Below are 13,847 nucleotides of genomic sequence, written 5' to 3'. Positions count from 1 at the left end.
CACAGAAAACCCTGTCAGTGCACACATTGGAGCAAGCGGCTCCAGCCGCACGCTCCATAGTGTGCAGTGGGGAGTTCTGAAGCAGGCGTGCATGGATGCGCCCGCATCAGAACTCAGCGGCGCAAAAGATCATCCGGCCGGTACTGCAGTACTAGCCGAGATGGTGTCATACCAAATATGAACATAGCCTAAAGTGGTATTACACTCAAGGCATCATGGCAACATATCATTTGTATACATCATTAAATGTTGTTCTGTGGGCTTTGATTACTATGAGCCCAATCATTTCTAGAACGAAGGAGTCGTGAAAAACAGTTACTTATAATTTTTTTCCACTCCAGCAACATGGCCATCTAAGACCAATATAGCAATAGGCACTGTGTACCCTAAATACCCATTGTTATTGATTAGAGATGAGCAAATCACTCAGAAATTCAATTCGCAAAGTTTGTGAAGTTGTGGACGTTGGAGAAATATCAATTTTCTCCCTGGAAAGGAGTGGACATTAGTAAATGAGCACCCAGTGATGTATTACGATGAACACTGTGTTTACTATGACTTCCTATAATGCACACCCAGCACCCAGTGACTTAGTGAAATGATCAACAGTCACCCAGTTACTTGGTATACTGGACAATGGCTTCACTGCTTCGACAGAAAACCACCCACAATCCATCCTCTTCTCCTCTCTGTCCTTATCTCTCCATACTCCTCTCCCTGCTCTAACTGCCTGCTGCAACCTACTCTCCACTATACACAGCCGACTGGCCACCTCCTGGAAGCCAATCACCTTATAGAGAGGGTATGGGTGGATTTCAAAACTTATAAATCATATACATTCGTAAAATGGCTAAAAGAATGCAAGATTAGCTTAGATTAGCTTTTACTATTAGATTTTACTAATCTTGCATTCTTTTAGCCATTTTACGAATGTATATGATTTATAAGTTTTGATATTTACTATTATTGTACTTTTATTTTATTATCCTATGGTATCCTTATTAATTAAAATTGTTATATCTAAAGGTTGGGACTTTTGTGGTCTGGAAGACTAAACACTATATGTTCTTTTCACTTTTTATACTTTTGCCCATTTCTAGGTAAGGGCATTTTAGTTTACCTTGACCAAATTAGTTACTGAAATTGTGAGCTGCACCCATATATTTTTCTCCTCCACTGACTATGGGTGGATTTGTTCATTGCAGCTGAATGGACGGGCACTAGGGATTATGGATAATTATGGATAATCCTTTGCTCCCGCCAAAAGACAGTACTGTAAGATAACATGTTTAGCAAATTTGCGAAGCGAATCTAGTGAATTAACAAATTGCTACGAAGCGAATTTAATGCCTGATTCGTTATGTCAGATTTGCTTTGCTTGTCTCTATTATTGATCAAGAAGTGACAATATGCCTTATAGCATATAGCATCCCCTGACCTGATTAGACTGCTTATTTAATGACTTTACACAATTAAAACCTTTAGGAAACATGATGGTCATGGTGAGTTGTAGGCAGTCTACGCATCAAGATAAGCATAGTAGTCTTTATAATTGCATGGGCAGAGACACTGGGCTGTAATAATCAGCTCCAGTCCTGCTCTAGTGGTGGAGATCAGAGGAATTCCAGATTTTTGCTGTAAAGAGGGTCTGTGGCCTCTCCTGACTTAAGATTGATGGGCCAAACGTCGCTGGGCTTTGGCGGCCCTAGGAAATGCACTGTGGGCCAACAGCAGGGCTGGTTTGCTTATCAGGTTATGAAAACACTGGGGGAATCAGGCTCTATGCCCCCATTCCACTGACCTGATATAAAAGTCCTAAAGGACAGAATAGGGCAATTTTAAGCACATCTATTTTTTTTTTTTTTTTGGTCGGCCAAGAAATAAGTACTCATATGGCTCTTTCTACAAAGTCTATAATACTGATTGCCTATAATACTGATCAATGCTATGCAATGATCTAACATTGCTCAGTATAACCAAGTCAATAATTCCTTATACACGTTCCCTGTTTTTAAAAATATTACAAACCTTTCCTCAATGAAAGTTCAAATCTCTCCTTTCACATTTTACAAACAAAAATATGTAAAATAAATGAATAAAAAATTAGAACAATACACATATTTGGTATCGTAGGATGCGGAATTGTTAAATCTAATAAAATAAAACAATATTGTTCCCCCAAGGTGAACAGCATAAACGAAAAGGGGGGGGGGACCCAGGATTGCTGATTTTTTTTTTTATTACATATCTGAAAAAAATTATAAAAAGCAATCAAAACTTTCCATTTAAAACAATATGGTACCAATAAATACTATTCATTATTGCACAAAGAAATGAGCATCAACCAGCCCTGTAGGTAAAAAAATAAAATAAAAGTATTATGGCTCTTATAAGGCGAGGAGGAATATTGCTTCAGTCTGACCGGTTCATCCATGCATCAATGACCTTTGGGCATGAAGGGGTTAAGAAAGCAGGGAGTTAATAATGAATAGAGTATGCTTGGTGTATTTGTTGCATGCGGTAGTAGTTATCACTGAAAACATTGCCTTATAGTCGTACATTTCTTCTGTGTTCTCAGCCATAAATTTGCTGAGATCAGTCTGTTTATTTGAAAGCAAAGTACAAGTTCCAGGCTTTGTTTTAATAAGATTCCTTCTGCTATAAAAGAAGTTGTATTTTTTTATATACAGTATATACTAAATATTACGTACAGAGGCAAAGATGCTGCCATGGCAGCTCATGCAATTGAAATGGGGTGCAGAAACATTCAGTGCCTAGAGCTTGATTATTTATCCCCATTTCCCCTTATTTATTGCTGATATTGAGCTCAAGTTTAGCACCACTTAAGTAGAAGTCAAGCATAAACTAGTATGTGAGTCATCTTAGGGTTTTCATGAGGTATGGCCAGTCTATTGACCACTATGACTGTGCTGGGGCCTATATCTGGTTTTCTTCCCAGAGGTGGAATAAGAACTAGAAACAAGCAATAGAAGAAGAGATGCTAATGCTAGAAAACCAGGTTAGTATAAGGATCTATAGAGGTCATAGACAATGCTGAATGATGCTACATCATGGTACTACTGGGCCACAATGTGTCATAGTGAATATAGTGTATTTAACATGTTGTGACTGCAGCAATTTCACTAAAACAGGAACAATAAGTAATTCTGACTTCTTTTTTTTATAGGAGTTACCCAAGCTTCCTGTGCCACCTCTGCAGCAAACTATGGATATGTATCTAAAATGCATGAAACACTTGGTCTCTGAAGAACAATTTAAAAAAGGCAAAGCAGTTGTGGACAAATTTATGATGCCGGGCGGTGTAGGGGAAATGCTGCAACAAAAACTGCTGGAGCGACGAGAGAAAACGGAAAACTGGGTGAGACTTGTAATCTTGTGTCTACACTTAAGTATAAATCGAGCATTAACAGGGCATTATCCTATCCCTTGGTGAACATGTAAATATTCGTCGAAAATAAAGTTGAAATTTATATTGGCACTATTTATAAAATGGTGTTTCATGATTAAATTGCCACTTTTCTTATGTACTTTATAACCAGATATGTGCTACCTCCAGGTAACTAACCAAATATCCAGATGTGTTCATTAAATACATATTAGTCCAATTTGTGCAATTTGGACTAACTTGGACTAATTTGTGTTTGTGCTAACTTTTTTGGCTAATTTGCACTGGGGCACTGGGTGATCGCTAGATCGTCTGGGCAGCCCATAGCTGATAGCAGCGGTCTGCTGCCGCCGCTCCTCTTCCACGGGGCAATGGCAGCAGATCATTGCTATATTAGTTGTTTGTCTTTCAACATGTTGAAAGAAAAATGACAGCAACGGTCAGCCGATAATCATTTCGTGTAATAGGGCCTTGTGGCTCAGGCTTTTGATAAATGAGTTGTATTCCCAGACTGTTTAAAGGGGAACTCCAGGTAGAGGTTAAAAAAAATTAAACTTCTGCAGAAGCATAAAGCATTACTTGACTATCTATCCCAGTTTTGAAACAACCTAACATCCATTTGTTTTGGGGGGTTTTGTTCTGTATTGTGTGTCTGTACTTCCTGGTTGAGCAGTTGTACACAGTACTACAGGTTCCAGAATGCAATGCTTTTCCTCAGCTGTTCATCACAGTCCCCCAACCTGCCCATTCCACGCCCAAATCTATTGCAGAACATCTAGGCTGTGTTCACACATTGCAGTTTCATTGTTACTGAATTATTTGCATTACTTTATCATTTCATTCTTGTCCCACCCACACAGCATGCTGAATTCTCTACCTGTAACACCACAAAGCACACTGTATTCTCTTCCTGTAACACCACACAGCACGCTGTATTCTCTACCTGTAACACCACACAGCACGCTGTATTCTCTACCTGTAACACTACACAACGCACTGTATTCTCTACCTGTAACACCACACAGCACGCTGTATTCTCTACCTGTAACACTACACAACGCACTGTATTCTCTACCTGTAACACCACACAGCATGCTGTATTCTCTACCTGTAACACCACACAGCACGCTGTATTCTCTACCAGTAACACTACACAGCACGCTGTATTCTCTACCTGTAACACCACACAGCACACTGTATTCTCTACCTGTAACACCACACAGCACTGTATTCACTACCTGTAACACCACAGAGCATGCTGTATTCACTACCTGTAACACCACACAGCATGCTGTATTCTTTACCTGTAACACCACACAGCACGCTGTATTCTCTATCTGTAACACCACACAGCACACTGTATTCTCTACCTGTAACACCACACAGCACGCTGTATTCTCTACCTGTAACACCACACAGCACACTGTATTCTCTACCTGTAACACCACACAGCACGCTGTATTCTCTGCCTGTAACACCACACAGCATGCTGTATTCTCTATCTGTAACACCACACAGCACACTGTATTCTCTACCTGTAACACCACACAGCATGCTGTATTCTCTACCTGTAACACCACACAGAAAACTGTATTCTCTACCTGTAACACCACACAGCACACTGTATTCTCTACCTGTAACACCACACAGCATGCTGTATTCTCTACCTGTAACACCACACAGCACACTGTATTCTCTACCTGTAACACCACACAGCACACTGTATCCTCTACCTGTAACACCACACAGCACTGTATTCTCTACCTGTAACACCACACAGCATGCTGTATTCTCTACCTGTAACACCACACAGCATGCTGTATTCTCTACCTGTAACACCACACAGGACACTTTATTTTCTACCTGTAACATCACACAGTACACTGTATTCTCTACCTGTAACGCTGATATTGGAATAAAGTAAATAACTTTTGGGATTTTTCTTTTCATTTCCACCCACATATTATGATCATGTATCTTATATCTTAGAAGTTGAGCCCCACAATAATGCTCTGATCCTATCTGCCGTTTAGCATCTTTTACTTGTGTTACTGCATAATTTTTGTGAACACGCTGCAGTACTGCAATGACACTCAAACATGTGTGAACACAGCCCTAATTTCACTGCACACTTCTGCACAATCAGAGAAATCAGTACAACACCTGCTTCTGGCTGGTCAGAGATGGTGAATCACTTAGGGGATTGGGGGATCCAGCCAAGCCTCCTGGGACATCACGCCCTGCCCCCTGTCTGTATCATCAGCCTGATCTCAGCAAACACACACAATGTGAGACAGAGGCATGGGATATTTGTCTCCTAAGGTGGGAGAGCACAGGGAGCAGGAGACAATGTGGATTAGCAAAGAGGCCATTTTTTTCACTTCCTGGATTCCTATCAGCTACCAGTGTGGCAGAACCGTACAGATATACATGTATAGACACATCTATATAACTTTTAATGTACTTTTAATAGAAAACAAGTTATCCTACTCCCGAGTTCCCCTTTAATCTAACTCCCCCCCCCTCTGAACAGTCATTAATCCTAAAAAAAATTGCTTAGCAGTGACTTTTCATTCCTGGGTACAGGGAGCACCATGTAGGACAAACAGCAGATGATATGTACAGGAAGACTTGAGTTTTTTTTTTAATTGGAGTCATTTACAAATCTGTAAAACTTTCTAGCACCAGTTAATTTAAACATAGAAAGACAGAAGACTGTTGGCAGAAAAGCCTACCTGGTCCATCTAGTCTGCACTTTCAGTAATTCCTTTCTTATTATCTTAGGATAGATATATGTTTATCCCATGCAGGTTTAAATTCAGTTCTTGTAGATTTACCAATCACATCTGCTGGAAGTTTATTCCAAAAACTTCCTTTCTTTTCTCAAAAACCTTTTTTCTCAGGAGCACCCCTTTAAGGTCAGCTTTTTGTTGTCACTGGTCCCCCAAATAAATAATGCAGCAGATATCAATAATAACATAAAGCCGCTGGGGCTAAAAAATAAGAGCAGCAAGGGACAATGCTGAATTTTAAAGCCAACTTTCTTAAAACTTTTTATTTTTGTGAGCCTGTAGGGACCTATTCTTACCGGGACACATTGTGACCCCACACATGTAACTGTTCTACAAAGAAAACAAGCGCTGTAGAAAATCCTATATCTTCCTCTGGGTTTATATAGAAAGAATGTTGCTGGTACAGAGACTATTATAAGCAGAATTGTGTATCTGTAGCTTTCCTTCTTCCCTTCATTGATTGCACTTCTCTTTCTAGGTTACACATGCTACACTGTAATTACACTATCAGTCTTCATAATCTCTGGGTCTGGAGATAAAACCTTAGTAAAAATAAGATTCTATTTCAGACTACAAATACTAAGTAAAAATGTCATCTTACACTGCCTTTTTCTACAAGATTCCCAAGAACCTTTTTCTTTTAGATACACCAATACTGGCTTGACGACATGTATTTAAATAACCGACTGCCTCTCCCCGTTAACTCCAGTCCAGCAGTAATATTTGCACGTCACAACTTCCAGGATTCCAATGATCATCTAAGGTAACACTGTTTACTGTTTACGGAGTCCTTCTAGCATACACAAAGCATGCCTGACACTGCAAAGAATGCAAATGACCTCCACATTGGAGGTGAAACAACTGTACCTGTCTGTTGGTAAAGTAAAATATTATACGTAAACAGTAACAATACATGCCTCTGTGTATACAGAACAGTGGAATAATTATAGTCTCTTTAAGCCTTCCACAAATTTAACATGTAAAATCTTGTTTGTGTAACAGAAAAAAATGGAAATTTGACATTTTATACTTTACCCCACCCATAGTATGCAAATGGTTACCTGGTGTAGTAGAAATACATAGCAATGAACAGAGCTGAATTCAACATAAAGCTATGTTCCCACACAGTATTTTTGCTCAGTATTTTTCAACAAAACCAGGAGTGGATTGAAAACATAGAAAGGCTATGTTCTCACTCTGCTGAAATTGAGCGGATGGTCACGATTTAATGGCATATAAAGGCAATTATTTCAAAACAACAGTCGTTGTTTTAATCCCTTTAAGGACCGGGCCTGAAATGGCCTTAAGTATCGGGCCAATTGTCACTTTTGAATTTTTGTTTTTTCCTCCTCACCTTCTAAGATCAATAACACTTTTATTTTTCCACCTACAGAGCCATGTGAGGGCTTGTTTTTTTAGGAACAGGTGTACTTTGTAATGGCGCCTTTCAATCTGCCATAAAATGAATGATGGAACCCCCAAAATATCATTTATGGGGTGAATTTGGGTCGGAAAATGCGATTCTGCAAATTTTTTGGGGGGGGGTTCCATGTTTACGTAATGCACTTTACAGTAAAATTGACATTTTTTCTTTATTCTATAGGTCAGTCTGAACACAGCTATATGCATGTTTAATAAGTTTTCTAATGTTTTACTATTTTTATTAGCAGTAAAACCAAGTCGTATGGGGCATCATTTTTTGCGCCATTATCTCTAGTTTTTAGACTTGTTGATCGCTTTTTATTAATTTTTTAATACATAAAATTTAATTTAAAAAAAACAATCTCTGCGTTTTTTTTACTGCTTTTTGTTCACGCTGTTCATCCTGCAGGAATAATATTGTTTTATTTTTAAAGATCCGACGATTACGCACGCTACGGTATATAATATGTTAATTAACTTTATTATTTTTGTGTTTTATGTATAAAATGGGAAGGGGGGGGTGATTTTCACTTTTATTGGGGGAGGGGCTTCAGGACATTTTTTAAAACTTTTAATGATTTTTTTTTTTTTTACACTTTTGTAGTCCCTTTAGGGGACTTTTACATTAAAACATTAGATTTCTCACACTGATCACTGCTATGCCATAGCATAGCAGGGATCAGTGGTATCTGTGAAGACCTGACTGCACGGAGGAAGGTAAGAGACCTCCGCCAGTCAGGCCATCCGATTGGGTCACTTACACTTAAACGCTGCGGTCGCTGCGTTTAAGGGGTTAATGGTGGGCAGCCACACGATCGCGGCAGCCCACCATTGAGGGTGAGGACCCGGCTGCTATCACCCACTATGGAGCGAGCTCAGCTCCTGAGCCCGCTCCATAGCCCAGTAGCCTGGTAACCCGACGGGGCATAGATTTACACCCGTTTGCGCCAAGGCCCAGGCTGTGGGGGGCGTAAATGTACGCCCCATGTCGTTAAGGGGTTAAAATAAAGGTAAATATTTGCCATCCACTCAATTTTAACAGCGTTTTCAATCCACTGGTTTTGGTTGCAAAACACTGACTAAAATTACTGTGTGGGAACATAGCCTAAATGCTTGTCCAAACATCCATCTAATGGAAGTAATCTATGACAGAGAACATTTCAGTTTGATGTAAATATATCTATAATCAGTATGTTATTAGAAGTTGTATAGTTTCCTGTTATATTTTGTGTTCTAATGCATTACCCTTCTTAATATATGGAAGTATACTTCTTTGCATTTATCTTTGCATTTGTAGTCTAGGAAATCCTCTGTAAGCTAAACATATAACATCATGCCTTTGGGTTTTGCCCCAGACAGATATTAAAAATGGTGTTTCTTTGTAGATTTACGGCTAACCTCATCTCAGGAGTGTTGGATTACAAAACTTTATTGGACATGTAAGTTGATTTCTTCAGGTAATTTAAGACCTAGAAATAGAAATATCCCTTGCTGTAATTAAAGGAGAAGTCTGGTGGATTCTAAAATCTAAAATCCAGGGACAAAATTAATTACAAGTACTGACTTACCTCTCCCCGTGCCTGCAGTAAGTGTCAGAGCCGGGTGCAGGCTGCTGACATGCCACGACCCAGCTGATGGACTGGCGGCTCAACCAGTCAGCGATTGGGGTGGGACACAGCTCTAGTCACTGATTGGCTGAGCGGCCAGTCCTTCATGTCATCACAAGTTGGGGGAAAATGCCTTCCAGCGGGGGTCTCGCGGCCGGCCACACCACTCACCACGGACACAGGGAGAATAAGGTCAGTACTTGGAATCAAATTCCCCCCTGTTGGTTGCAGGAATTCAGAATCCGCTGGGCTTCTCCTTTAACTTGTACCAATAGTAATAAGGAAGTACCAGCCAGAAAGCTAATAAAATAGTATCATACAATGATTTCAGTTACATTTACTGGCGTATTGGTCTCTTACTGCAGAACAAAAATGTTCATTTTAATTCAACTAATGTTGCACAATATTAATATCCACATTGATTTTTAGCTGCATAACAGCAGACTACTGCTTTACATATGTTCACACATGTTGAGGTTTTATTGTACTAGTGTTGTGGTATTGTAGAATTTCTACTGAAATTACATAGTACAACAACAGCCTAAGGCTATGTTCACACAACGTATCTTTTGTAGTAATCATGGCCATTGTTGCAAATTGGCCAGAGTGTATACACATAGACATTTACGTTTTCTGTGCCGGACTTAAAAATGTCCCTGCAGCTCTGACAGTACGGAGATTTATGTAGAGGCGCACCGCCTCTACATAAATCCTGTGCACACCAGTGCGTGCGCCAGGAAACCTACGCCAGCTCAGAGCTGGAGTAGGTTTCCTGACTATTTTCTCGCAAAATAAATGATGAATAGAGCGGACTCTGAGTCCGTGCCCCCTGTTCTGCCCCCTCCACACCCCCTCCCTGCCCCCCTGGCATACCTGGCGGAAAGTGGCCGGATGCATATATTTTATTCGCAAAACAGCCATTTGCGAATAAATTTATTCGCGTCTGGCCCCTTTCCGCCGAAAAATATGATTTTTTGCCATGATAAATGTCCCCCATAGTATACACTTCGGCCGGGATTCAAACCGGCTCATAAAAAACTGACTTGTCAGTTTTGTGTGGCCGCTATTCATTAAATAGCAGCCGGAAAGACATGTCAGTTAACACAATGGAGAGTACAGCTCTGGCCACACTCTTTATTGTGTGCTCTGGTAAATTGAGATGAAGGCACATTCGGGTGCGCCCGCATCCCAATTCAGCACAAACGAAGTTCATCCGGCAGGAACTGCAGTACCAGCAGGGATGAACTTCACTAACACCGGCTGGTCTGTGACACGGACGGGTCACTGAACAGCCGGTGTCATACACTGTGTGAACCCAGCCTAAAGGCTATATTCACACATATTATTTGTCAGTCTTTTGGTCAATTTTTTTCCAACCAAAACCAGGAGTGGGTTGAAAACACAGAAACTTTGCAAATCCTTCTATTATAAGGGTATGGCCACACTATGGAATCTGTGTGTAGAATTTCAAGCGGATTCCGCCGCGTGCCCCTGCTTGGGGTTCTGCCTGTCCCATAGGCTCCATTCTATGCTCAGGCAGATTCTGCCATCTGCCCAAAGAATTGACATGTATATCCTTTGGGCAGATGGCGAGCTCCTTACTGCCGTGATGCGACGTTTTGGGGTCGCCCCCTTACTCACGCATGAGTACGGGGGCGACCCCGAAACATGGCGCCACGGCAGTAAGGAACGCCCACAGACTTACAGGCTTGTGGTTAGCCCAAGAGACTGAGAGCACGCCAAAAGTACATAACCCACACATATCAGAGAGATATATGGGCATTGCATTTGTTCACACTGTCTATTTCTTCTTTTATAAGCTATATTCAATTAGCCAGACCATTGTTTTTAGAGCAGAGTGATGGTCTGTAACCTAGACAACGAGCTGTCAACAATGGGAGGAAAAAGGAGAAAGATTTGCTGCATAATTTTCTGTGAAACTACATTCCATTCATCTGAATGAGGTTGATTTAGCAGCGTGCATGTGGATTCCAGCAAGACCTAGTCAAAATATTTGCAAAACATTTGCATGCAATGTGCCAATAGGTCTTAGCAAAAGTTACATGCTGGAACACAATGTACACACCTAAAATAATCTAACTATCATTGGCTTTAGAAGGGTTCGGATAGATGGAAAGATGTTTTGGACCCATGTTGTGACAGCTCTTCCTGTTCTTATGCACTACGTCTCATAAAGAAACAAGTGTTTTTATTATAGGAGTCCATTTATGCATTTAGGAATAATCTTTTAATGCCAAAAAAGAAATATACTCCTAAACGCAAAGGAAACATATTGCTGAGCAATTAATCCAAGTGTCCTCATGCTGTAAATACTAGTGGTAGCCTTAATGTTACGGAGCTAAGGACTAGCACTCTGGTGTAGAAGCACACCTGATGTGCCTATGTGACAGATGAGCAGTTCCCCATGGGAAGACAACAACTGATGGATGAAGGGCTATTGTAATGTATGTGATAACAGCATGGGGAAAGACAAAATGAGAATCCCCCTGATGCACTGAGATCAGCCTTCTTGAACAGATGAAGTGTTATTTGCATCAATATTATATTTCTAATGCGTCCAGGTTTTACCTAAAGATTTTAACCCACTAAAAAGTCTTAATTTAATAAGATATACACAAATTTCCCACATACAAAGAAAGGAGGGGTAATTTTTTATCATAGAAGATTGGTTGTGGTCCGCTCTTACAGCATGAAAATGACCCAACACACAGCCAGTACAACTGAGGAGTGGCCTAGCCAGTCTCCAGCCGGAGCCCAATGGAAAGTCTTTAGAAGGAGCTTAATGTTGTCCAGCGACAGCCCCTTTGACTATAGGGTCAAATCTATAGGGTATAGATTTGCAAATTTCTGTGACCAGATGGGATTTTCAGACATCCATGCGCATGACACATAAACAACCATTTCTGCGCTGAATCGTATGTGTGTGAACATTCACTAATAACCTAGGAAGGTTGAACAGGGTACACTTATTTTATATCTATAGTATATGAACAGGGGGGTCAAATGATTTCTAATGGTGTAAATGTATCTGATTGAGCTAATAGATTTAAAATACAGAAGGAGAACTGCATTTTTCTCATTTCTGTCTATTTTACTCTAAAAAAATCTGTTTTTAAATACAGTATAAGGCTATGTCACCACGTAGTATTAGACCGGCCGTTCCGTTCTCTGAAAAGATCATCCCAGCCGGAACTGCAGTACCGGACAGATGATCTTTCATGCCGAGTTCTAATGTGGGTGCATCCGTGCACGCCCACATCAGAACTCCCCACAGCACACTATGAAGCGTGTGGCCGGAGCTGCTCGCTTCATAGTGTGCACTGACAGGGCTTTCTGCAGTCGTTATTCACTGAATAGCGGCCGCAGAAAACTTACATGTCAGTTTTCTACAGCGCCGCGAGAGACCCCGGCCGGAGCGTATACTATGTCCCATATAAAATAAGGCAGCGTGTCCTTTTGTACAAAGTACGGCCGATTGCAACAATGGCCATACTTTTACGAAAAGATACGCTGTGGGAACATAGCCTAATTCTGGTTCATCAGACTTACAATACCAATTATAGGTATATAGCACCAACATATTCTGCAACACTTTACAATTCTGGGTGATACATATGTTAACAAAATCAGACATTACAGAGACACATGTGTAGCCATCAAGTTAAAGTGGTTGGCCAGCAAAATCTTTTTTTTTTTTTTTCAAATCAACTAGTGTCAGAAAGTTACATAGATTTGTAATTTACTTCTATTTAAAAAAAATCTCATGTCTTTCCATACTTATTAGCTGCTGTATGTCATGCAGGAAATGTTTTAATTTCAGTCTGACACAGTGCTCTCTGCTGACATCACTGGCCAAGACAGGAACTCTATCTATATCAATTATATATTACCTTTCTAAAGTTGCATAAATCTATAGGAGGACATATTTAGTATATACTGTATAATATATTTAGTTCATTAAAAATATCATTAAAGTGTGCCAGTAATTCCAACTAACATGTTATAGAGACATGTCAGAAGTTGTGATCTGTGGGGTCCAAGTGCTGAAACTAGAACAAAGGGGCAGAAGTTGTCAGCTGAGGAAGTGCCTCTTCATTTCAGTCTGCTCAGCCCTCCCTGGAAAGCTGAATCTGTGGTATATAGTGTCTCATAGAAAGCCTCACAAAGCCCATCTGAGCACAAAGGAAGGGGTAAATATTCTGCCCCTTTGTTTTAGAGATTGGTGGCTGAACTACTGAATTTTAGCTTTATGAATTTTAGGTGTTTTAGTTGAATTTGGGGACCGGGATGCAGTAACAATATTTTGTTCAATGTTTTAGGCATGCTCTGCCTGTAGACTATGCCCGAGGTCAACTGTCTGGACAGCCCATGTGCATGAAGCAGTACTATGGACTATTCTCTTCTTACCGTCTTCCAGGGCCATCAAAGGATACACTTGTGGCTCAAGAAAGCAGTATAATGCCTGAGCCCGAGCACATCATTGTTGCATGTAATAATCAGGTAGGGTCTTTTATTTATAAACCAAAATGATGGGCCAATAACTCGTTAATGCAATTCTTATTATTTCCTGTGTTAATGCATTATGAAATGGTTGTGGGA

At 40.4% G+C, this 13,847-nt stretch overlaps 1 protein-coding gene across 1 annotated transcript in view; it reads left to right on the top strand.

The window, feature by feature from the left end:
- The window catches only part of CHAT (choline O-acetyltransferase), a 65,755-nt gene that overhangs the window by 16,131 nt on the left and 35,777 nt on the right, over positions 1–13,847 (top strand). The window contains exons 3-6 of the mRNA XM_069980692.1: positions 3,188–3,379; positions 6,843–6,961; positions 9,006–9,059; positions 13,568–13,748. Of these exons, the coding sequence (XP_069836793.1) occupies positions 3,188–3,379; positions 6,843–6,961; positions 9,006–9,059; positions 13,568–13,748 (546 nt within the window). The remainder of the gene's footprint in view (positions 1–3,187; positions 3,380–6,842; positions 6,962–9,005; positions 9,060–13,567; positions 13,749–13,847) is intronic.

The sequence above is a fragment of the Dendropsophus ebraccatus genome, chromosome 8 (assembly GCF_027789765.1).
Source record: "Dendropsophus ebraccatus isolate aDenEbr1 chromosome 8, aDenEbr1.pat, whole genome shotgun sequence".
NCBI classification, from domain to species: domain Eukaryota; kingdom Metazoa; phylum Chordata; class Amphibia; order Anura; family Hylidae; genus Dendropsophus; species Dendropsophus ebraccatus.
This window is presented reverse-complemented; position numbering and strand designations above follow the sequence as displayed.